General features: G+C 44.0%; 2 protein-coding genes across 6 annotated transcripts; one reads left to right on the top strand and one right to left on the bottom strand.

The window, feature by feature from the left end:
- Window positions 1-719: 719 nt before the first annotated feature.
- Window positions 720-20,318, bottom strand: LOC117150329 (serine/threonine-protein phosphatase 6 regulatory ankyrin repeat subunit A). Of its 5 annotated transcripts, XM_033317168.1 has the most exons (18): window positions 19,337-20,318; window positions 18,057-18,158; window positions 14,486-14,587; window positions 13,009-13,125; window positions 11,409-11,501; window positions 10,341-10,554; window positions 9,831-10,126; window positions 9,474-9,776; window positions 7,988-9,415; window positions 7,390-7,926; window positions 7,113-7,319; window positions 6,345-7,038; window positions 5,872-5,958; window positions 4,520-4,731; window positions 2,809-2,937; window positions 2,172-2,280; window positions 1,574-1,791; window positions 720-1,454 (listed from the first exon to the last, which is right to left on the bottom strand). In XM_033317168.1, the coding sequence occupies exons 1-18, from the start codon at window positions 19,706-19,708 to the stop codon at window positions 1,449-1,451; spliced, it is 5,226 nt and encodes a 1,741-aa protein (XP_033173059.1). In that variant the 5' UTR covers window positions 19,709-20,318; the 3' UTR covers window positions 720-1,448. The 5 variants fall into 5 exon arrangements, with proteins under 5 accessions (XP_033173059.1, XP_033173058.1, XP_033173064.1 ...); XM_033317167.1 differs by having other exon boundaries at window positions 721-1,791; XM_033317173.1 differs by lacking the exon at window positions 4,520-4,731 and adding an exon at window positions 3,893-4,122 and having other exon boundaries at window positions 722-1,791.
- A 1,682-nt stretch (window positions 20,319-22,000) lies between these two features.
- LOC117145718 (medium-chain acyl-CoA ligase ACSF2, mitochondrial) lies at window positions 22,001-25,109 on the top strand. The gene is made up of 3 exons (XM_033311467.1): window positions 22,001-22,253; window positions 23,275-24,727; window positions 24,796-25,109. The coding sequence occupies exons 1-3, from the start codon at window positions 22,183-22,185 to the stop codon at window positions 25,051-25,053; spliced, it is 1,782 nt and encodes a 593-aa protein (XP_033167358.1). The 5' UTR covers window positions 22,001-22,182; the 3' UTR covers window positions 25,054-25,109.
- The last annotated feature ends 843 nt before the right edge of the window (window positions 25,110-25,952 follow it).

The raw sequence follows: 25,952 nt of genomic DNA, 5'->3' as shown, positions 1-25,952 counted from the left end.
CCAAATTAAAATGCAATTCCGAAGTTCAACACCTTGGTCAATTTCCGATGCGGTTTCTGCCGCTTTTCTGCTGCCCCAGCTAATGACGCCTCTCTGTCTCTTGGCAATCTGTCAATTCAGCAGGCAAATTAAGCGAACTTTATTGCCCGTTCTTAGCTTTATGGCCATGATTACATGGTTTAAAGGAGAGAATTCTAGCCCATTTAGGAAATTTCTTGGTACAATCAAACCAGCTAGAAGTTACAAATTCAGGATTAAAAACAACATTTTATGATAAAATCTTAGCAATTTTTTATTTAAATGAAAGGTTCAGGAAATATTATTCAAAATGTAAACATTCCAATATCTTAATTATAAATTCATTAATTCATTTATTAGTTTCAATGACATCCACTTACATACATTTTACAAACGCTTGCTTTCGCCACCTAGCGGAATTAAGTAAGAACTAAAAATACACAAAAATATCCCATTCCGCACGTTCTATATTTCCCACACAGATGTCGCACAAGTGTATGGGAAATATGCCAGAGCTTATTTTGGTGATCTGGCAGCACGCGAGTAACGTACAATATAAATAACAAACACAAAAACATAACATGTTTTCAAAAATACTGACTTGTAATTTTCAAAATCATTGCGTTGCATAAACTCGCATAAATAGTTTAACTGAACAATAATTATAAACAATGTCTCAAAATTCATCCGATAGATGGCGCTATATGCATATGCCGCCAAAAAGTATGCAATGAGTAAAAGCAGAAGCAATAGTACAATACTTTAAAATATGACTTATTTATTTACATTCAAGTACAGTTAACAATTTTAGGCGCTCATTTGTTTTAAAGAATGAACCAAAGCTTAGTAAGTAGAGTGAACGTAGTTACTAGACAATTACCGGAAAACAATGAGATTATGCGAGATTCATATAAAATCGGTTGCCTTAAGCTCCGATTGAAGCTAAAGTTAGATTTACTTAACATCTAAGACAATCATTATTAACGATATGGTCGCAATCATTAGCTTAATACAAAATGCTTGGAGTTGGTTTCAAAAAATGTAAGGCAAAGTGGGTCCAAAAAGGACGAATTAACTTACTTTAAAAATCTCGAACATGGAAAACTTTTTTTGTTGTTTCGCTAATCGTAGAAAACTCCGACGGAAAATCATATCAAAATAAACAACCAGCTGTCGCTTCAAAGGTTACTCAAAACAATTTCAATATTCTAGCTAAAATTAGTTTAGAAAGTGAAGGCTTAGCTTAAGGATTTTGGTCTGGTTTTCCCAAAAGGAGTGGGTTCCAGATTCTGAGAAAACCATACACAAGGTGCAGCTTAGGGATAGAGTTTCTTAGGGTTAGATCTTAGAATTACAGAAGGACAGACGCTTGGATAGTCGAGAAGAGATAGAGATAGTCAGGAAGGATAGTTTGAAGAGATAGGTGAAGCTTAGACCTGCAATCAAAACGTGGTTAATTAGGCATCCGAAGTTGTTTTTCTGGTTTTTCTGTGTCGTTTCTGTGTGTCTATTTTGTAGTGTTTGCCAGGGTGGCCTTGATGGCTCGTCTGCCCACCTGTGCCGGTGGCTGTGGTGCTCCGCTGCCCTCCTGCGAGCCACTCTCCGCATCCGAGTCCTTGAGCGATCCACCCTCCTCGTCGCCCACCAGTGCCCGGTACTTTTTGGCAATCGCCTCCCAGTCGGCCACGTTCTCGATGCGATTCTGATTGGCCTGCGAGAAGCTGGCCTGTGATCCCAGAGGCGATAGATGGACCTGCGACAGGGCCACCGAGTCTGGGAATTCGAGGTAATATCATTAGCTTTTGGGTTCCATTCCAGCAAGATGCACTGAGGTACAAACGCCAAAGATCAATAATATATCTAATTCAATATATGGATTGGGAATTTTTAGAGATCTATGGCGTTTCTAGCTTTGTGCATTGGAAAGGCGAAAGTTGAGGAAAGAATTTCGAGCTAGAGCGAGCCAATTGTTTCAGAGAAAAGAGTTGAGTTGAAGGAAAGCAAGACAGTCAGAAGAGCTGATAGTGGTAGGAGTTACACTTGGGCTGACACGCTGTTAGCTACAAAACCCCTCGGATGGATGGGTTGTGTTCCCAGGATATGGACGGGAATCCTGGTCGGAGTAGCCCAGCAGCGATACATACATGTCTCACCTTTCTTGATCTTCGACAGCCACTTGGCGCCGGCTTTGGTTCGCGGACTGGCCTGACGTATTCCCATCATCTGAACCAGACTTGGACGCTTCTTTTTCTTCATGCGTGCCTGAGGCGCGTGTTTTTTGAATTGCGGTTTGCAGGATTTGTTTGCAGGTTTTGTGGGTTAGATCAAGGCGCATTAGACACGGGACATAGATCACATACAAGACAAGAGACACAACATAAACGCAGTCAGCAAATGTTCAATACATCGAAAGCAATTGGGTGCCAGGTGCTGGACATAAAGTGCCATACAGTAGGGGATCGAAACATTTACATATTTATATTTCGATCTCCTATTTTGAAGATACAGAGAAGGTGCAAGGTGCCAAGGTGACTTTCTTATGTGGGCAACACACTTAAAGCATTCACGGTGTTTAAACTCATTGCGGTTGTTGCCAAATTGCTTTAAATGGGTTGGGGAAAAGGTCAGCAAGCTACACCCGTTCAGGATCGGTTCTGGTAGTTGCACTTTATATAGTCAACAGATATGGAAACAGGTATAAGATACAGGATATAGTATACGGATAGAGAGAGAGAGAGAGACACACAGCGACAGCGGCTGGAAGGCGACCTTCGTCACCTGAGATTTTACCTTGACCTTCTCGACGATCCACATAAACCAGGTGGTAACTAAATTAAGCGGCGATGGCGCTGTTGTGGTGCGATGCATATTGCGTATAAGCTTGGACAAGCCAAATTTCCACTCGATGTCGGATTGGGCCTAGTATTTCATAGGTTTTTTGGTTCAGTTTATTATTGGTTAGCGAGGTGCGCGATGTTGGATGGATGAGACATGATATAGGAGAGAACAAGAACAAAGGAATAAACGGGATGAGTTTCGTGAACAGAAGCCTCGGATTTTACAGGTTTTCACTTTGTTAATACGTAACTTAAGAGCTGCAGAAATCAGGTTGTTAATAATAGAAATACACAAATTCAGAGGCCTGTTTTGGATGGCAATCACAAATTACCATACAAAACCTAACCACCATATTGGTGTATCTCTTCAGACTTAAGTCCTAGACAATGACAAACACAGGCACATAGACATGCAGCAACGATTTCTATATACAGAGGTGGTCAAAAGTATTTACACAACGAGCTTTTTTTTCAATTGTCAACTAATTGAAAAAAAAGCTCGTTGTGTAAATACTTTTGACCACCTCTGTATAAGGTTTTTGTAAGCATGCGTTAACCAACACTTTCTGGCTCGGCCTCGCTCAACACTGGTCACAAAAGCAGGGCACACTTTAAGGCGGCTAATCCACTAAAGCTAGTCTGCACTGTACTACACTAGAAGGCGGCAGGCTTCCATCTTTGAGATACACTTTCACAAAATTGTATCCCTCAGATTGCTAACAATATTTTCCTGAAAAAACCTGGAAGATGCAAGTCTGGGCAGTTGATGGATTTACAGAGCATGCCAAGTTCTTCAGAGTATTAACTATTTGCTCAATATGTTCCCGAAACAGCTCACTTCCTAACTACCGCTATTATATATCAAAGAAATATCATGATAGAATATAAATAATTTTCATATATAAATTTACTTTTCATGCTGAAAGAGAGAAGGATTAATACACAATGCAATATAAGAATGATATACTTAACTTATGGTTAAAGTACGAGTTAATAAATAGAGTCGAGTTAGATAAAAGCGCATTTAGCAATACTACCTGGATGCGTTGATAGGTGTCTGACATCATAGCAATCAGCAGGTTAATGAGCACAACCACCGACACCAACATGTAAATGCCAAAGACAATTTTGAACAGGTACTCAACCCAATACGGTTGAGTGGGCGTGGCTACATTTTTGATTTTGTCAACTTGCGTTTGCTCGGTCGTCGTTTGTCCGAACACGGCGAAGAACAACAACTCGAACGAGTTAATCGGATGCATGCGCACTGTGTCGGAGCCCCATAGATACATTTCCAGATACAGATACGGATACAGATACAAATAGACACCCCCGGACAGCACGCATATATTGGCCGGCGTGGAAATTATTTTGAAAAATAAAAAGATAACGGACGCCCAGGTTGGGTTGGTTGATTCGATTATGGTATTGTGGTTTTCGTTTTTTTTTTTTTTTTGTTTTTGGTTTCGTTGATTTGTCCGATCGACCAACCCCCAGTTTCGGTTCATGCCCAATTGTGGTTCAATTTGGAGCGGTCAGTTTTGGGGTTGTTACAATCAAAGCACAAACAAATAGCATTCCGGAAAATGAAAATATAAACAAATAAACGGGGGAAGAGGGAAAGCAGAGAGAAAATACTGATTAGTGGCCTTGGCAATACAAACCTGAATGCGCTGATAAGTATCCGACATCATGGCAATTAGCAGGTTAATGAGTACAACCACAGACACCAACAAGTAGATGCCAAAGACAAATTTGAAGAGCACCTCGGTCCACTCGGGACGCAAGTGTCGCATGGGATTGATGTCCAGGGTGGTCGTCTGTCCGAAGACCGCGAAGAAGAGGCGCTCGAAAGCCAGAAAGGGCGTCATGGGTCCTAACATGGGTCCGAACGGAACGTTACTCACAATCAGATATCTGAACTATAGCATTGCGATTGCTGCAGCTAGCGTATATATACGGATATATATTGTCGGCTTGGCACAGGCGTGTGTGCGAGTTAAATACTTGGTATTTGTTGGTTATTTTGAAGTTGACATAAACGAGTATATTTATGGTGGGTTTATTTGGATTTTGGAGAGTGCGGGTGAGTGGTTAAACACGTCAAAAGCAGCATCTCGCAGTTCGCAGCTCAGCGGTTCGAATGACTCACGAATACGAGCATCGGTAATCGGTAATCGGTATCGGTATCGGTATCAGTAGCGTTATCGTTTTTCGTTATCGATTCGATTCGATCGGTCTCGATTGTTTCGATTGTGCAGAATTTGGTGGTGGGCAAGCGGCGCAAGCTGAAAGCCCCAGGCAGGCGGGCATTGGTTATATCGATATTGCTGATTGATTGTTTGATTTTGGTTTGGATTGACTGGGTTAAAACATCAACATGCAGTACTGGAATTTTGAGTTTGTACAGAGTTCTAATGGATATCGCTCTGGTTACACATCGATAAAAAACCGAATATAAAAAACTAATAAGAAATATGGTAAAGAAAATAAAATAGGAAACAGATCTAGGATTTTTTGAAATTATGATCATAGATGTAATTGAATTAAATGAGAATAAATTAAGGTTTTAAATTCTGATTCTAAATAATTTATTTGTCTTAAAAACTTAAAAATACAAAAAGAAATGCATATAAATTAAAATTGATCCAAACAAAGGTATAAAACGATACTCCAAACTAAGTAATAAAGCTTGGCGCATGGATACCTATATAAACACAGATCCACAACATCGAGGATGCGGAAAAGGGCTTTTCCCGCGAACATGCCTCAAAACGAAAGTAACTGAAACGAGCAAGGCGAGGGGATTTCGAGCAGCGAGTGCGGACTTGTGGATGTTCCTCCAGGGAACTGGAAAACAAACGACATTAACACTTTACGCACAACATCGAAGGCGGCAACGCAACGGGTTGGATTCCGGCATTGTTGGGTTAAGGGGCGGGGTAGCCCCCGGAAAGGGGGGCCATGCAAATGCGGGGTAGTAAGGGGTGGTAGTTGTGGATGGTAGGAGACTTACGGTCGTCCTTGTGCTTTCGTCGGAATTCGCTGAAGCGACTATCGACATAATTCTCCACCGGCGGAGGACGAGGGGTGGGCATGTCATCTGTTCCATTCGGATAATTCAGTTAAGATATTCAGTTGGGGGTTAAGATCAGAGGGAGAACATTATTAGTGGAGGTCATTTGGTGGAGGGGTGGACGGGGATTACGACATCAAGGTTGGAGGTTCGGGTTGTTTGTACTTGTTGAGCATGCAATTGTTGTATTATGTGGTTGTAGTTGGTTCTTTTTTGCTTTATTTTACTTATGTGAAACATCGAGCACACATTGATTAGATGGCTTTTCATTCAAGGCAGACACAGATACTTATCAAGACACATTGAACGTTCAAAAGAGGAAGTTTGCAAAAACATTCCAAATGAAAACAAAAAGTTCGAAACAAAAACTCGAAAAGTAGACTGGAGAAAGCAAAGCAAACGTTTCGACTTACCGTCACTGAAGTAGCCTCTATTTCGATTCTTCTTCTCAAAACTGCGCAGATCCTCCGGTGAAAAGTTGGCAAAGCTCTGATTCAGGGCCACAATGTGCATGGAAAAGCCAAACACAAAGATGGCCAGGACGGCCAAAAACCGGGCCAGATCCTTCAGCAGATCCCCAATGATGATGGCCCAGGGACCGAAGAGGTGGTGGAAGGACAAAAAGTCGAGGATCTGCACACAGGCCAGCAGGAAGGCCAACGCGAAGCACTGATTTCGGCAATACACCAAAGTTGGCCAGTACTCCTTGGAGACGAATAGGAATGCCGACACATGGACACCCACTCCGGCCATGCCGAGCAGCAGCACGAGCACCTTTATCGACCCCAGTCCCGACTTGTCCGACGGATTCGTCAGCTCGAAGAGGAGCAGTCCACTCAGCCAGATGAGAAGACCCACCTCGTACCAGTAGGGCACCAAACTCAATCGGAGCACTGGGTAAATGGGCGTTATGCCCACGATGCTCAGGTGGATCATGAGGTAAATGTGAGAGGTTAGGTACGACATGAATTTGATGATGGGCACCTTGTTGAACTTGTGACCCATCGGGAAAGTGAATCCAATCCACACTGGTGGGCAGACTATAAAGGCCACGAGCAGCAGAAGGATCTTCCAGGATGCCCACGTCAGTGAGCCATGCCAGAGTTCCTAAAAGTAGGAAGAAGTATCCATATCAGAATCTCAATAAGTTAAGATTTAAGCTAGTTAATAATATCACACACTTGCAAGTATCGCTGAACCACTGTGTGGGCAATCACTTCTTTCTGCTCATTTTCAATGAGGACGTCGAGAAACTCCACGTTTCGCTTATCGGTGGCTTGAAGGATCTTTCCGGCGGAATCTGAGCCAGCTGCCAGAGCCAAGAGCTCCGTGGCCATTGCCTCGCACTGTTTGCCAGCTGCTACCAGATCCTTGGCGCGCTCTTTTTCCTAAAGAGATTAAAATGTTTTAGTTTTTGCATTAGAAAATAAGTGCACAGAGATCCTTTAGCTAAATCACCTTCGTTGAGAGTACAATGTAGATGTTGGACAGCTTGGCAGCCGTATCCACGGGTGCTGGTGATACCAGGACGAACTCCTGGATGGGCTTGTTGTTGTGGTTCTTGGACACCACCATCAGGTTGTACACGAATCGCTTGTCCTCCATCAGGCCGTAGGTGTCGTGCTCCTTGTTCATCAGATACCGCAGGACCTCGTTGTGTCCCTCGGAGGCGGCGAACCAAATGGCGGCGCAACCGTAGTTGGTCTCCGATTTTGGCGAGGCACCCGCCTCGCACAGCAACTTCACCACCTCCAAGTGGCCAGCTTTGGCAGCACAATGCAGTGGCGTCCAACCGTTCCGATCGGTTGCGTTGATCTCCGCGCCCTGGCCGAGCAGAATCTCCACCATCTGGATGTGGCCATGCATGGCGGCGATATGCAGGCCCGTCCTGCCGTTACGATCCTGCGATTGGAGGAGTTCCGCCGACCGACTTAGGAGCAAACCGACCACTGACATGTGACCACCGAAGCAAGCCAAATGGAGTGGATTATAGCCCTGTAGAATCAATTGTTGTGTTAATGGTTTCTGAACAGGTGAGATATGCAGGCAATCTTACGTTCTCGATGGTCGCCGCATCCACTTGAACACCCGCGGAGTTGAGGAGTAGTCGCACCACGTTCTCGTTGCCGGAAAAGGCCGCCAAGTGCAGTGGTGTCATTCCGGACTCCGTGCCCAGATCCCCAAATAAGCTTTGTCCCGTTGGAGTTTCCGACTTGACGGTGGCGGGAACACTGGTCAGCAATTCCCGCACGGTATCCGCCTGTCCGTAATAGGCAGCCACATGAAGCGGCGTCAGACCCAACTTCTTGCTATTGATCCTTAGGGAGTTTGTGCTTTTCAGCACATCCAAGACCTGGCCATGTCCATTTTGTGCCGCCAAATGGACGGCGGTGAATCCCGCCTTGTTCTCCTCGGTGCAGGAGGCACCAGCTCTCACTAGAGCCTTCACCACATCCGCATGTCCGCCCTCGGCGGCCAGCTGAAGGGGCGTGGCATCCGTGAGTTTATTCCGCGCCGAAATCACACCCGATCTATCGAACTTCATCAGCTCCTCGATCACCTTGACGGATCCCTGCATGGCGGCAATGTGGGCACAGGTGTTGCCATCCTTGCTGGTGGCATTCACCAGGGACGGATGCTGCTGCAGGAAGAGTTTGGCCACTTCAGAGTAGTTGTTCTGGGCGGCGACGTGGATGGGTTTCTGGCCCAGATCGTCCGTCGCATCGATATTGGCGCCCAGCTCGAGGAGCAACTGGCAGACTTCCATCTGCCCGCTGGCTGCCGCCAAATGGAGCGGCGTTTGCTTTCTCAACGTTAGAATATCGATAACCGCATTGTGATCCTTGATCAGGAATTTCACCAGATGCGTAAATCCATTCATGGCTGCCAAATGGAGTGCAGTGCGTCCCACGCGGGACTTGGAGTTAATGAAAGCCTTATTGGTCAGAAGGGCATCACACACATGCAGGTATCCTCGCTCAGCAGCCAAATGCAAGGCAGACCTTCCTTCCGTATCGAAGACATCCACTCGAGCGTGATTCGCCAGTAGATTATTGACCAGCTCCATGTGCCCCCGATGGCATGCAATCAGCAGTGGAGTCCAGCCCACCGATGATTGCCGGTTCATGGCCTTTTGAATGTCTGTGGGATTCATGTGTGAGATCATCTCCATCAGCACATCATTGTTGCCGGCCACGGCGCAGTAGTGGAAAGCGGTCTCCAAGGCAGTTTTCGTTTGCAACGTGACATCCGCACCATTTTCGAGGAGCATGCGAACGATCTGCTTGTCGGATTCGGGAATCTTAACCTCCTCCTTGGTGATTTGGCAGGTGTAGTGCAACGCCGTGGCGCCGTCCTCGTTTACCGAGTTTATATAGGTGGTGGCCTTATCCGGACCGTGCTTCTCCTTCACCGTCTCGATGAGATGGCGCACAATATCCGGATGGCAAGCTCGACATGCCATGTGCAGGGGTGTCTCACCAGTCTATAAAATTTAAGTTTTAATTCAAGCGATTATCATTCTATTGTGATAATCTACTCACATTCGATTTGTACAGCGGATCCCCTTCGTCCTCGAGGAGTTGCATCAACGTGGCCAAATTGCCATGACGAGCCGCCACATGCACGGGGGTCAGGCAGTCATCCGTGGTCAAATTTGGACTGGCTCCCGACTTCAGCAACATGAGGGCACACCTATCGCCATCCTTCACTCGCGCCGCAATGTGCAGCGGGGTCTCACGTAGTTTTCCTCCGCGGACATGGACATCTGCTCCAAATCCCAGCAGGGTTTCCACAACGGCGGGTTTGGCCGACTCCACGGCTATGTGCAGTGCGGTGTAGTTATCCTGCGAAGATTGGGCAATTAATAAGATTCACTCGAAATAGAGAATTCCACTTACATTGGTGGTCACATCCACTTTCTCGCCCTTCTGTAGAAGGGTGTTTATGATCCCCGTGTGACCATAGGCGGCGGCGGTGTGAATACTCCGGGCTCCATCCTTGTTGGGCATATGGAGATAGACGCCCTTCTTGAAGAGCATCGTGGCGCACTCAGCATGACCGTTGAGTGACGCAATGTGCATCAGCGTGCTGCCATCCTTGGTGCGCTCGAAGATGCTCGCCTTGAACTTGTCGGCCAGTATCTCGATGACGTGCGCGTGCCCATTCTCGGCGGCCAAGTGCATCGGAGTGCGATCTAGAGGGGATTATAAATATATATAAATTTAAATAAATATTTCGTATGTTTGGAGCTCGCTCCACCCGGGGGCGCCACGTAAGCTTTATACCTCCTCTTTAAAATAACTAGCTTCTATTGAGTAGTGAAATTTTCATGAATTTTATTTTGCAGCATCAAGGTCAAACACGATTTGCAACATGCTTCTCCTTGCTCCACATTCCCACAGACTCACCTTGATTGTCCGCAATGGACGCTGAGGCGCGCACGCCATAGAAGTACTTGAGTAGAGCCTCATCGCCTTCGGCCGCCGCGATATGAAGTGGCGTCTGGCCCTCCCCATTCTGCGTGTCCACATTCGTTCCGTAATCGACCAGGATGCGGACCATGTCCACGTCCCGCCGTCTGGCGGCCAAATGCAAGGCCGTGTCTCCATTGGCCGTCGTTGCCTGCGAAAAAATAAATCAAAAATTTAACACGAAAAGGTGCACTTCACAGAATAGTTTTTAAATGATTGGAAAGTCATTAATAGATCTTATGCATGAAATGAATTTACTATTTGAATTTACTATCTATGCTAGAGCTTCATAGCTGCTACTTTTTTAAATATCTTTTTAATAATTTACTTAAGTTTTTCCTTAGTGTTTCATGCTGCATTTCACTTTCGACATTTTATTTTAAGCTATGCAAATCAGATTCCCCTCCCATCTCAGCTGCGTTTTCGCCTCAGTTTTGACCCAGTTTACGGCTGTTTTGCCGGCTGATTGCGTGCTCAGCCAGCGGCCAAAGTCAGGCGCAACTTTAACTTTAACTTGGGCTTGAACCCTTGGCCTAAAGCGAGCCGTAGCCCTTTGGTTAATTTAATCAACACGCACTGCTCTTGGTGTGTTGCACTTCAACTTCTGATTGAAAATTGCGCAAACTTTGCCAATGTCGCGCACTGTTGCACTTGCAATGCACCTGTACGCACAGGTGAGCAGGGTAAATTTGCATTTTTGATTTATTTACACGCTGGCTTATTGGACAGTTCAAGGCTTAAAGAACCTTGTGGACATTTTCCGACAGCTCAGATGGACAGTTTGATTGACACTATCGTGGCGATTATAAAATCAACAATTTCTTGGTCCTAGTTAGGAAATCAGTTAAGTGCGTAGATGGTATAGAAATTTACATATTATGCTTTTTATGGCTAATACTGTTGACATTTTCTGATAGCCAAGGCATTTCGGTTATTAAGTATTTCTTTTTATATCTTTATTAACTAGACTTTAAGGTTTTAGATGTTAGTTCACAGATTACTTACCTTGAGCTGCTCTGCTGTTTGTGCAGCCAGGAGCTCCCTGCACATGGACTGGTTGCCCGACTCCACGGCCAGGAGCAATGGTATTTTGCCACGCTAGGTTGGAGATAGGTTATATATATAGTATAAAATATAATTAAGATAAGGACAGCGAACACACATCCATTCACACTCGCGAACATATAAACATAAATATCCAATTAGCCAATTCGAGCCTCAAGTGTTAACGGCAACATGTTTCGCTATTTTTAGCCAAGTTCGCAACTTTGGCGCTCCAACTTGCAACCAACTAGCTTTCGGGGCAGCTCGTAAGAGGGGGCGTGACGGGGAGCCATTATCCCTATCTGCCAGGAAAGGCGAGTAAATCAAGTTGTACAGCGACTTGACCCCCTTTTTTCGGTAGAGTTTTCCTCGCTTTGTTATATTTGTTTGTTGTTGGCAACGAGTTGAGCGCCCTCGCGGGGGAAACCTACAGTACTATCCACACACATATATATATATATATATATGTATATATTTGTATGTACATGCACACCGGAAATGCGTGCAGAAAAAAAAAAAGCGAATCGAAACGAATCGAACTGAATGCCATCGAAAGCTAAATACTTCATCCGACTAATTTCGCCTGACAGTGCTATTCCACCTCTCTCTAATTGATTTAAATCAAGTTGCTGTTTGCCATTTGCCGCAGCCCTCGAGGCACAAATCGAGTTGGGTTACCCATTTTGTCTAGACAATCAATCGGTGGCACCGGGATTCCCTCAATCAGCCCCCATATACCACAAAACCTTACAATCGCTTGATAGCAATTCGTCGGAAATTTATGCGCTTCCTTCGCGTGCGTAATGGAAATATCGCCTGTGCATTTTCACCCGGGGCACGTGATGCGACAAATAGTTCCGCATTTCTGTTCAGATTTCCTAGGGGGGCTCGAAAAGGGGATCTGGAGCTCGGTTAGCCCCTGAAAGTTCATCAGACGAAGACAACTGATTTGATGGTAATTCAAAGCTCCCTGGAGCCTACCCACTGTGGTGAGAGCTACTTATTGATACAGACTAAAAAAAAGATCCCATACTATATTGCTGTCTCTAAATTTTGTGTGTTTTTGATTCCATAAGCATAATCCAAATATAAATTGTAACAAAAAAAAAAAATTCATTAATTTATCACAAATTATAAGCTAAAATTGACTCAAGCATGACCTATATTATTTCTTGCAGTGTAATAGCCGCATTAACTTTTTTGGGCCTTTTCTGATTTACAGCCAGTCGAAATGCATTTACCGCGAGCCGTTTTGCATATCGATTTTTCCACAAATTTTGTTTGCTTTATGTTACTAACTCCTCTTGATTTTGTTGTTGCCATTATTGTAATGTATATATATTTTTTGGTGATTTTTATTAAGTCTTTGTTTACGTCGGCACCGCCTGGCACCGCTGTCGAGAGTACTTGACTTCACATCGGCTTGCATTTGGGGGGCTAAGCTATCATAACTAGTGGAGATAAAGCGGCATCAATGGGGCGACCAACACTTGTGGCTCTCCGTCGCACACACACAGCCACACGGGCACACTCACTCACAAGCACACATGGTAACACTTACGCCGTCCGCTTTCAAGCGAATATCCTTGCCCGCTGCCGCGAGCAGAGCGCGCAGGATATTAGTTGCAGTTCCGGTTTGTCGACTGGACACCAAATGCACCGCAGTTTGCGAACGCGACTGAAATGGGAAAAATTCAATTAAGTCTTCGATTAAACTAGGCACACACTGCAAACGCACTTATGTATGTATTATTGGGGTTACACTTTTTTTCTAGCCGAAATTAATATGCAGCTATGTGCACTACTGTGTGGTTAATGTTGGCACCTAAAAAACTGGCAAACTGGTTCCTATTCGCTTCAAAATTCCATTTGCTACTGAATAGGCAAGTGGCTCGTTTTTGCGTTTATAAGCACATTTCGTGTCATTTTTCTTTTTTGGCCTCTCCCGCTCATATCACAGATTGACAGCCCGAAAAAAAGCATAATAAAGAACTCCCACCGACAGTCGCAGTGGGAGTGAGCGAGAGAGGTGCATGAATGGGATGGTGGGGGACGGGTGGTCGAGCAGCAGGTGTAGGCAACATGGGGCAGGTGTCGGTTGTGGATGTGGAGTCCTTTTGCCACGCACACACGCTAACGGAACACTTCAAACTTGGCTGTTGCTAAAACAAAAGTTTGCATCTGTATGTCTCGCTTCCGCAGCTCCACCCCTCTCGCTCCCACCCGTGCTTAGAGCTCTCTTCTGATAACCATCAGTAATTTCGGCAAGGCTCACGCCCCCTAAATCACCAAGTCTCGAAAACCCAATGCGGCCGAGAAAAAATAAAGAAAAGCAAATTAATGCCGACACGAGAAATAAACTTGGAGAAATAATTGCCAAAATGCTTAACGATGTGATTATCATATATTTTGTTAAAAATGTTTTATATGAGAGCCAAAATGCATTGTAGATTGTAGCAGTGATGGTTAACGCTTTATGATTTTGGACAATGGATAGATGGTGTCACTAATCTTGCTCAGACTTTAATATTCATACATTGGGAATCATACAAAATGTTAAATTTAAATTTTAATGATGGTATCTAAGCTTTAATTTCTTTCAAGTTTGATGAGTAACGTTCTTGCTGAAACCTAGGGTTACTTTAAATTAGTTTTCAGACCAGAGGGCTGGTTCTTAAAGTGTTCTTAAGCGGGCCTTAGACATTACCATCTTAACCTTGTAGCCAGTTAATTGCTGGTCCCGCCAAAGTAACATGCAACATGCGAGCCTCGAAGTTGCATCTTCGCATGGCTCTGACCTTTGGATAGGTTTTTTTCTGCTCTTTCGAAGCCAGGTGAAGTATGCGTCTAATGGCCGCAAATTGCCTGCAAATCGGGCTGACAGCAGCCCCAAGGTATGCAGCGATTTCATAGACGCGAAAGTAGGAACTCGAGTATTGAGTGTGTCGCCTGACGTGTCGCTACCTCAACTATTGGGGAAACACTTTCTTGGGGCGCATACGTATATATGTAGTATATAAAGCAATTGGAATACTCACGCCACCGGTGGAGAAGGGATCCACGCCGCGTTTTGTTAGCAACAATTTGACGACATCCTCACGCGAATACATTGCGGCAATGTGTAGCACATTATAATTATCCTGAAAAGAGAAGAGAAGCGAAGAGCAGAGGAAATCAATTGCAATTCATTGGCAGGAAACTGACGCCCACACCAAAAGAGCTGGGTCAGTTCAATGGGTCAAAGTCAGTCGGTTTTGCATGCGACTAAAAGGGGCAAAAGGGAGTGGTTGGTTGATTACTTAAGCCACAATCTTGCATGCGGACTTTCACTTACGGACGGGGTTTTCTTAATGGCCACAGCCCAGCCGCAAACTCACATGCAAAAACTGCATCAATGGCGAAAACCAGGAAAACCCGAAAAGAAATATAAAACAATGCGGCTCGGAAAATATGACCCTGAGCAAATCACCGAAACGTAACGAAAAGTGCTTTAAGATAACGTCTGACATGGAGTGCTTATAGTGAAGTGAGTCACATAGGAATCGGGGGCATTTGGCCATATTTATTGGCTTATATAACAAGCCATAACGCAACGTGTTACACATACGCCCCGTATGCTCGGACCTCGGGCCATGGCTCTAATTTATAACTAAGCCTCCCCACTGTTCTTAGCCCCCAAACGGAAGTGAACTGGTTTCGCATACATATATGTATGTATGGGTGCTTTTGGCCCTGTCATCAGGTTGGTAAGTGCAGAAAGGGTCTATAAAATTCAGCATAAAAGGATACGAATTTCTAGTTAGCAAAATAATACATAGTGTAGAGTATATGTTAAAAAATTAGAAGAATACCAGTTATACCATTTATATACCTTTATATTTATACCTTCTGAATAATAAACAAAAACTTTACTAGAAATTTAAGCTTGATTTTTTAGAATTCCTAGAATCCAAATGGGTATTTCAAACTTTCCCACTTCAGTTAGTGTGTGTGGGCTTCGTGCCGTGTGAAATTCGAGTTCCCTGCGGTTTATTTGCGACTATTTCTGGCCGCAGCTGCTGCTAATTTGCATACAACGCAAGTTGGCGCTCGGAGTCGACGGCTTTGACACATGTCCAGAAAGCCCATCCAAGACGTTGGTCCGCAAGAAAAAGCAAAGTAAACTTTCAGCCCACTTGGCGGTTTGGGGTTGCATTGGGGTCCAAGGTAGACAGATAATATTTCACGCGCTGTTTTGCATACTTTTGAGCCCGGTTCGAGTTCGTTTTCGAGTCTCGTGTGTTTGTGCTTGTGTTTGCTTGGCTGGGCGAAAGGAAAAACCGGAAACAAAACCAAAACGGAAGCGCAAATTTTCCAGCACATTTTTGCCCTGCCAAATGGAAAAGGGATAAGGTTGTTGGATAAGGGTGTACGAAGTCGACCCAGTTTCGTGGGTGTTTTTTACGGCCCAGAGATACTGGGGGATAGGATTTTCGAGGAGTGTGCCTCATGGAAGTGTACCATGAAGTCATTTTCTGGCGATGTCACACACCTTCTTTGGCATAATTGCAAGTCCTCATTACGCTGCTCATTTGGCTTAATCCCTACCCCTTCTTGCATGTGCACCACTTTCTAATGAAGTGAATTAATTTGCTTTTTTTTTGCGAAGTTGGGGCAGATTACTTCACTCACGCACTGAGGCAACTTGACAAATGAATTGGCGTTTTTACTCCACATTTTAGTTCACGCTGTCATCGCCACACACATATGCAGAGGGCACTGCGTGAAGAATTCCACTTGAATTTAATTAAAATTGCATATTAATGACGCCGCTGGCCATAAAAATGTAGCGGAAGCCGGGGCCGACGTCGAGGTCTCCGGTTTGGGCCACACTCAAAAGGTCAAGTGGAGTTTTTGGCCAACTGGGCGTACATCGGAGTCATGTGCTTGATTAATTGGCTTTTAAGTTGCAAAGAGGTGTTGCGAGCACGCCTCCAAGTCGAGTGCCGAAAAAAAGCAGTCTGCCACCTTGGAGTTGAAAAGTTAAAAATGTTAATTACCACGGCGTTACATCATACGAGTATCCTTTATAATGGTCATAAAGGTCCTGGGCCTGTCGTGTTGCTTGGTTATTACTTTGGACCGAACCTGACAGTTAGATAAGTTGCGAATTGCGAATGCAATAAACATTTCTCTCGGCCACGAGCCCAGTTTTTAATTCATTTGGTCAGTGTATGGGAAATTATCCGATTTGGTCACGAAGTAACATTTGTTTTATAAAAACAAAAGAGTAATTATACAGATGAGGTAATGGTTTTCAAAAAGGTGCGCTTTATATAAACTCACGAAAATGATATCATAATATTTAATTAGTTGAAGAACAACTGGGAACAATCATCCAAATGGAACAGTTTTAAAATGAATAATTATTATAATTAATTGGTTAGCAAAAAGATGGACGCTTATATTAAATATAATTAACTAATATATATGTGGTTTTTAGTTGTAGTATCATTTTAATGGCAAAATCTGTGTAATGAATGTCCTGTTAAAACAAAAATAAATTATTAAACTCATATAAAGTCTTATCGAGTGTTTAATTTTCATGCTTAGTTTGTAGTTAATGTTTTATTACTTTCATGTGCAAATTTACCTTTAACATTTTCCCTACACACTCTTTAATTTTTTGGGGGAAAATTTCAAGGGGGGAGGGAAAATTAAACTTTCTGTGTTTGTTTTGGTAATTCAATTCGCCATGTCTGCACTGCTTTGGCAACAATTATTTTGTAATTAGGTCAAGGATTTTTATCGCCGCTAGCCCCGAAATAAAGTACGTTGCGTATACGTAAGGACATGTGAATGGGCAGCCAAGAAAGCGGCTTCAAATGAAATGTGCTAAGTAATTGCGGCATGCAAAGCAAGCTGGTCGGCGAATTCGACCAATTGTTAGCAACTTGGCCTAATGGGCGATGCCAACTTGGCTCACTTCACTTGCTGACATCAAAAACAAGAATTGGCCATAATCACGATGGTAAATTGCTGGGGAAATCAGTAAAGTCATCAGCGATGACCTTACATCTCTACTCTATGGGAAAACTCCTTTCTTGAGTCAAATCAAAAGTTAAATTCAAACTTTAAGCCACTTAAAAACAATTATAATTAATATTCTATAATTAAGAGTTTACAATTTTTTGTTAGCCCACTTTAAACTTTGCCAACGCAAACCGCAGTTATAAAATGAAAATAAAAGCAATGTGTTGGTATTTCTTTTTCTTGAGGAAATTCCCATTCGTGCTGGAAAACTTGACTCAACTGGAGTCAAATGAAGTGAACTACCCATTGGCCAAGTCCTGCCAAGTTGACCCATTGAGGCAGGGAGGTATTGCCGAATTGACGGTGGTGGGCGGCGTGTGAGAATCGTGCGTAGAAGTGGGTGCACGGGTTTACCCACCGACGCCCCCGCTCGAGATTTAATTAATGCGGTTTTTATTGATTTGACACATTTTTAGCGGCTTTTGCCGCCGCCGTTGGCTTAAACAGCTGGGCCGCTTCTATATTTGGCACCAACACCGTGGGGAGTTGGCTAAGGTGCTTTAAATTATTCCTGCCCTATTCCCGCTCAAGACTCACATTATTGCGGGCTCCCACATCGGCGCCCAGCTCAATCATGCGATCCATTATGGCCGTCTTATTGTCCTTGGTTGCGTACATCAGCGGCGTCATGCCGGTATTCTGCAATGGAAATGGATGGGGATTAGTCAAGCTTAAGGAGGGAATAAAACAATATTAATATATGTACATTTTAAACACAATAACATGGTACAAATATATTTTATTTTAAATAAATGTACCAATCGAAGTAGTTGACCTGACCGCATTGACAAGCCACTTTAATTCATTGCATTAGAATCTTTTGGCTAATAAGCTGATTGCGATATTATAAGCTCGTTCGCTCGTAATTAAAACGAAATCAAGAGCAAGCCCATCAAGTCAAGAACCGAATAAGGACCTCCGTTCTGGAGGAGCGGAAATAATCAAGGCAAAAATAGCACAACTCCAAGCTATATTTATGCAAATATCGTCTCGTCGTAAGTCTAGTCTGCCAGACAACCTGCCCATCTAGTTGGGATATATAGTACCACCCAAAAGAAAGGAAAAAAGTAAAAGAAAGCAAGTTTCAACCCTTTCCCCGCACACCGCACCTCCCCGCATTTCATTAGCGGTGCAACGTTAATTTTATGTCAACGACTTCTCCGTTTCATAGCGTTTATGGTAAATTGAAATCGAAGCGCTTCAATTCTTCGATGTTTTATGAGTCTATCGGTCGGGGGGGCTTCACCCAAAGGGTAGTCGGCGCAACTTGTGGCAGGACGCTCCAGGAACTTGGAGCACCAAAACCGAATGCCACCAAAGCCATCGCCTTGGCAGCCAAAACATTTGGGCCGCGCTATCAAATAACATTCGCTGTTCTCTGTTTTTCGGGCGCTTTTCCTTGCTAGCCTCTGTTTTCTGGCCAATACATGGTGTTCCTCCAGTTCCTGTGTCGTTATTTTGGCTGGTAAACAACCAGAAATGGGAAAATGCCGCCGACGTTGATAAGGGCGACGTTTATACATCGCATACACTCAGCGAAATATTACACAAAAACAAAAAGGTAGTTATAAAATAAATAACACTAATTTAAAAGATTCATAGGAACTATAGTTTTAAAAATTACAATAACATTATTAAAACTATTGGTATATCTACTTTAGTTATTAATTTCATTTTCCACATTTTTCGCTCAGTGTAGGACCTGTTCCTGTATTTATTTCGCTTCCTATTCCCGCTTTGGCTCGCAATTGATTTTACAAAACGAGTCAAATGAGCCGGAAAGCCCGCCTCGCGGCACTTCACTGTACAGTACTCACCATGTCGTGAACGCCGGCCAGCGGTATGTGATTGCCATCCTCGCCCACATTGGCCACATACTTCTCCAGCTTCTTGAGCTCCGCCTCGATGGGCGTCCACTCGCTTTTCATGGCCAATCCGAGCACCTTGTTCGCCGTGTCCCGAATGGAGGCGCCGGCACTCGGCGGCTTTGGCGCTGGAAAGAGATCCATGTCCTTCTTGTCGCCATTACTCGAGCTGTCGTCCTTGGGATCGGAGTCTGCTTTGCTGGCGGGCGTAGCCCGTTCGCTGGGCGTGGCCGACTCATCCGGCGGGCCGGTCAGCGAGGATGGGGTTTTGCGGCCCACTCCGCCGCCACGCCCACCGCCACGCCCTCCGCGCGGCTGCGACATCGTGGTATCCCTCGCTAGTTACTGCTCCGCAATCCGGCGCTGATCATGGGGATTTTTCGAAGGGTTGGTGGCAGGGGGAGAGGAGCTAGGTGCTCGATGGTTAGGCGGAAACACTGTCGGATGTTAACTGGTTTATGCTGCCATTATCCGTGTAATACGTTTGGGTTATTGTATTATTATTGATTCGATGCGGGGCAGGATGGCGGGTTTTTAGCTGCATAGTTTCGGGCTCCTTCACTTCGCACTCGCATTGCACAAATTCCTACGGCCTCCGCATTTTACCAATATTTGTTACCAACAATTTGCATTTTCATTGGCAACAGCAACAGACACACTAGGAATCACACACACACTCGCACACTGAGAAACACACTAGCAAACCGAAAAACACTCGCTATTATTCCACTTTGATTCTTTCGCTTTCTTCACTTTTACTACACAAATTTATATGTTTAGCCCCTTTATGGCTTCGGTTGCGTGTGCGTTAACGGCGGTGCCCCCTTTATTATTTTCTATTTTTCTCCTCCTTGTATTTTGGCCAAAAAGAGTCCCCAACTACAACTCTGGATTTCAGGTTGCCTACTATTTTGCCTTTTCAGAGCCACGAGAGAAAATCAACCGTTTGCCACGAGCGTCTGCGAGTTTCTGATTTGCCAGTCCCATTTTCACACAGTCGACTATTTCCAAGGCGCTCGAGCGGAAAAACTCGGCCCTCCACTCGGTTTGGTAGCTCTGGCAACACGACGAAGCTCCAAACTCGAAGGACCCAAGACGCTCCTGCGAAAAATCAGTGGGAAGAGCCAAGTCGCATCCGCGCAAGCGTTTGTTTACAATTGTTGAATCTCGGGTAATACCGCCTTTTTTGGCGCCAAAATCTGGCCGCTACTCTTAAGTTTCGTTGGGATTTCCAACGTCGTTAAGCGGCGCTGGGAAATCCAAATGGGCAAGAGTCGCAGTTGGGAATATGACATCCTTGCTGACTGGTCGCAAAAATCCCAAGTGGACAGGAAAATGAATGGCTAATAGTTTTTTGGTTAGTCCAGGTAACCACTTCTAAACCTCTCTTTATAATAAATGGTTCTATAAATACTAGAAAAAGTGATCCTTCCTTTATTTGCATTTATATATTTATATTTATATTTATATATAAGCTAGTTACTAGCTTAGTAACGTTCGTTTCAGATTCAAAGATATTCACGAATAACTCATCAAGATATTCGCAAGCAATTCTTATTCATCAATTGTAGTTCCAATTGCAGATATAAATATGCCCTGCTGATTTGACAACAAGGTCAACTAAATAAAAAGCAATTCTTCGAGTGTGGAAAACTTTTTTGGGGGCATGATAAGAGCAGAAATATAGCGATAGGAATCAGGAAAGCCTTCAGCCACGCGAATTATGTCTGCTTGCTTATCAGTGATGCCGCAAAAAGTGATTCAAGTAGCAAAAATGTAACTTATCTTATCGTAAAGTTGTTGTCGTCTGGACAATAAAGGTAGCTTTTAAAATGCAGCTTATTTTATTTTTTAAATCTTACTAACTCAAGGTAATGATATTATAACTATAAAGTTAAAACTTTTTTACCATCAGAACCATTTAAAATGTAGAATTACCATGTTACTCTCTACGTTCCTTGACAATTTTCCACATTAATAACATTTTGATTATTCTGAGATTAATATTATCACATTAAGCTCAGACAAAACATATGATCTTGTGTTTCAGAGAGAGAGCGAACATTTCTGGGAGATCAAAAAGCTGCGTATCACGCCACAAGGAAAAAGCTTCAAACATGCGAGCTCCAAACAACTGGGGGCGTAGTCAAACAATATTGTGGGGGGAGTTTATTAACTTTCAATTTGTTTTAATCGAAAAATATTGCTAGTAAAGCTAAGTTTAAAAATATTTTATTAGAGTTTCAAAAAAGAGTTTAAAAATTTATTACAAATCTCAGATTGTAAAGCTCTCCAATTGTTTCCTACATAATTAGTTTAAGGTATTCACTGGTGGACAACCCCCATTTTCCACGCCTCAGCCCATCAAAAGCTACAGATTAAGCAAACATAATAGAACTAAAAGCACCACACACACACAGTGCAACTCTCAGTCACACGTGCTGCCAAAAGCCAACAAAAACGCAACCAAAATAAAAGCGTTAAAACAGAAAGCAAAACAAACGACGGCAACGATCTTGTCTGGCTATAAAGAAAAAAAATTAATGAAATATAAAAAAAAACTTGAGGCGTCGACAGAGGCAGCAAAGCTGGCAGAACATACGGCGATTAGGAGACCTCCCCACTCAGTTTGTTTCAGAACTTGACGGGCTGCGGACGTTCCTAGGTTGCCAAACAAGCCGAGCAGAACTGAATTGAAAACTAATAGTCGTTTTAGCCAAAAGTGTACCTGTGCATATTATGAAACTATAATCAATCAAAACAGCCGTTTAAAACAATTAACTGTGATAAGTGCCAAGATGAACAGCAAGCTGCAGGCCATCTCCAGATACATGCTGAGGCAGAAATGTGTCTTCAACTCGATGCGCAGGTAGGCAGGATCAGGACCTTTAAGGGTGCTCATCCTCATAGATAGGGGGCCAAGGTCATAGTGTCTGCTCGTGAAGGAGGTTTGGGAAGTTTCCACCATCTAATTGCGCAGCTTTGGTTGGGGTGCCCAGTACTATATACATACATATATATCAAACCCCCTACCCCCACACATACCACTCCCCCTTCGCCACGTTGCGTAATATTTCTGATTCCAGATAGAAGGTACAGTTGCCCACAGTAGTTGGTAGTCATTAGGCCTAAGTAAAGGTCATCAAACTAAAACACAGACTTAAAGGGGGCGTGGCTGGAGGAGTGGTGTTCAAATTTAGACCAGCAACAGGTCGTTTTAATTATCAGGTATCAATTTAGATAATTCATCTTCTGCTCACGATTTGCTTATCTCTTGAAATTTCAAAAGGTAAGCAAATCGTGAGCAGAACTTTCCACTCGCTTGATAATATGTATTTGACCAGCAGCGAAGCCAAAAGCCCAAGTGTAAGATCTATAATCGCAGCGCCACAACAGATAGCCACTGTTTTCACATTACAAGTGTTTACATTTACAAATATAAGCATATGAATTACATAGTATACAATTGGCCACTACCGGCTGATATGGCCACTAAATAAATATTATTGTGCGACTTCTGAAGCACCTCTCTTTACCACTTGGCAGTGGCTAAAGTTACGCTTACAATTCGGAATCTGTCAGCAGAACTATCGAGTGATAAAACATATATGTTTGCACAAATAATTGCAATCTATATTAGTGTCAAGCTTTTCATCTGAAAAAGCTTCGACATTAACTAAATCTTGAGCGAAAACGCAAACCGTCGATGGTAAAATTGAGCTTTTTGACACGTAGAATCTTTCGAAAATAATCTCAAGAGCATGGAGCGATTTATATAACAATAGCATGCCTTTTTAAGAATTTAGAAACTAAAGAAACATCCTATTAGTTCCTCGTTCCATTAACTTTACAAACTTATGATACATATTAACTGACATCTTCTTTTGCAGCTTCTCCACCTCGATGCCCACTCTGATCAGCCATAAGCATCATATCGGTAAGGATCCCTTGGTGTATCGCACCATTGGCCAGCAGTTAGAGCTATCAGCTGCGGATTTTGGCGATGTGGAGGCGATTGTCTCCTGCCACGAGGGCAAGCGGTACAGCTTCAAGAGTTTGCTGCAGGAAGCGGATGCACTGGCGGCGGGTTTCCGGAAGTTGGGCCTGCAGCCAGGTGATGCCGTTGGTCTGTGGGCACCAAACTACATGCACTGGTACTTGGGCATGATGGGAGCAGCTCGGGCGGGTCTCACATCGGTGGGTCTGAATCCCGCTTACCAGGGACCCGAAATAGCCTACTGTCTGAATAAGGTCAATGTGAAGGCCATCATTGCGCCGGAGACCTTCAAGACGCAGAACTACTATGAGATCTTGAGGGATATCTGCCCGGAAATCGCGGATGCAGAGCCTGGCAAGATCCGTAGTAAGAAGTTCCCGCACCTGCGATCCGTAATCATCAACAGCAATGATGACCTGAAGGGTGCCCTGCGCTTCGATGACTTCCTGGACCTGGCCAGCAAATCGGAGCGCGAAGAGGTGACCAAAATCCAGAAGAGCATTCTGCCCGAGTCTGCGTGCAATATCCAGTTCACATCGGGAACCACTGGCAATCCCAAGGCTGCCTGCCTTACCCATCACAATTTCGTTAACAATGGCATCCATGTGGGTAATCGCAATGAACTGCAGGGTGAAAGGATCTGTGTGCAGGTGCCCATGTTCCATGCCTTCGGTGTGATCATCACCATCATGGCTGCTCTGACCAAAGGTGCCACCATGGTCCTGCCCGCTGCCGGATTCAGTCCCAAGGACTCGCTGCAGGCCATCGTCAATGAAAAGTGCTCGGTGATCCATGGCACACCCACCATGTATGTGGATTTGGTAAACACGCAGAAGAAGCTGCAGGTGCCGCTGGGCAGGATCAAGAAGGCCGTCACCGGAGGTGCCATTGTGTCGCCGCAGCTGATCAAGGATGTGAGGCAGGTTCTCAACGTGGAGGCGGTGCACAGTGTCTATGGCCTGACGGAAACCACAGCTGTTATCTTCCAATCCTTGCCCGGCGATAGCAGCGATGTTGTCCTCAACTCAGTTGGCCATCTGACGGATCACATCGAGGCCAAGGTGGTGGATGCCGAGGGCAGGTGTGTGCCATTCGGACAGCCCGGAGAGCTGTGCGTCCGCGGATATACCACAATGCTGGGCTACCACGGTGATGAGGAGAAAACAAAGGAAACCATCGGTAATGATAGGTGGTTGCGCACGGGCGATCAGTTTGTCCTGGAGGCCAATGGATATGGACGGATTGTGGGTCGCCTGAAGGAGATGCTCATCCGTGGCGGCGAAAATATATTCCCCAAAGAGATCGAAGACTTTCTAAATGCTCATCCACAGGTCATTGAGGCGCATGTGAGTTGTGTTTTGTAAATTTATTAATTTATGTAATTATTTTGTTATAATATTATCCTATATTCCAGGTGATTGGTGTGGCTGATGAGCGATTGGGTGAGGAAGTCTGCGCCTATGTTCGCCTGGAGGAGGGCGTGGACCCCGCCTCCTTCACCGCGGAGACCTTGAAGGCCTATGCCAAGGGCAAACTGGCCCACTTCAAGGTGCCCAGATATGTGATCCCCATAGATGCATTCCCAAAAACCACCTCCGGCAAGATCCAAAAGTTCAAGCTGGTGGAGGATTTCAAGGCCAAGGAAACAGAGCTAAAAGCTGCCAGAGCTTAGTCGTACAATGTAATTTTATAAATATAAACAAATAAATAATAAATAATAAATATAAATTAAGATTTAATGTCACTAGGCATTTAAAATATTTAGGTTTAATAAACTTGAGTCCAAATTATGTTTCAACATACCATTTCAATTTATGTTGCATACCTTTAGGTTCGCAAACAAAATGGCTACCGGAAGATAAAGAAATATATAGCAAATATAAAAGGCGGTAGAACTAAACTATAGTGTATTATTGCACTTTTCATTAATTGTTGCTGTAAACATTTGCTATTTAAAAGTCCAGTCAGCATGCATAAAAAGTGCACCCAATTCCATTTAGAATTAAATTCCGATTGAGATGGAAAAGTTATTAAATTTGTGCGTCATATTTCGAGGGTAATCATATTTACATTTTGTATTATCAGATGATTACATTTTTCCCCAGTTTGACTCGAAGAATTGTGTGCTCAGTGCATATTTGTAGAAATTTTGAGCAACAACAGATTCATCCAGCACAATAACCTTTAATCAGTCTTTTCGAATTTAATGGAACCTTATCATTTATATAGACAGTCAATTTTAACGCCAGTTCAACGAATACTCAAAATATTCTTTACTAGTTAAACCAGCTAAACTAATTAAAGACAAGCAGAACAAGTAGTACACATCTGTGTTCTCTGTATGTTCTTAATACCATACAAATCCAAAAACGTGTCGCCTGATACTAAGCACAAACGCACTCGTGTTGCGCGCGATTAAAACCGCGCGAAACGGCGAACCCCTTCGACTTTTTCAGCATCGAAATCGCGGGCGATAGCTGTGCTCGATCTTTATGACCCGGCAACCGCGATTGGGCCTTTATGTCTGTGTTTTGGCAACACTCCGATAGCAGCAGCTTTAGTCATCTGACC

This window comes from Drosophila mauritiana, chromosome 2L (assembly GCF_004382145.1).
Source record: "Drosophila mauritiana strain mau12 chromosome 2L, ASM438214v1, whole genome shotgun sequence".
Lineage (NCBI taxonomy): Eukaryota > Metazoa > Arthropoda > Insecta > Diptera > Drosophilidae > Drosophila > Drosophila mauritiana.
This window is presented reverse-complemented; position numbering and strand designations above follow the sequence as displayed.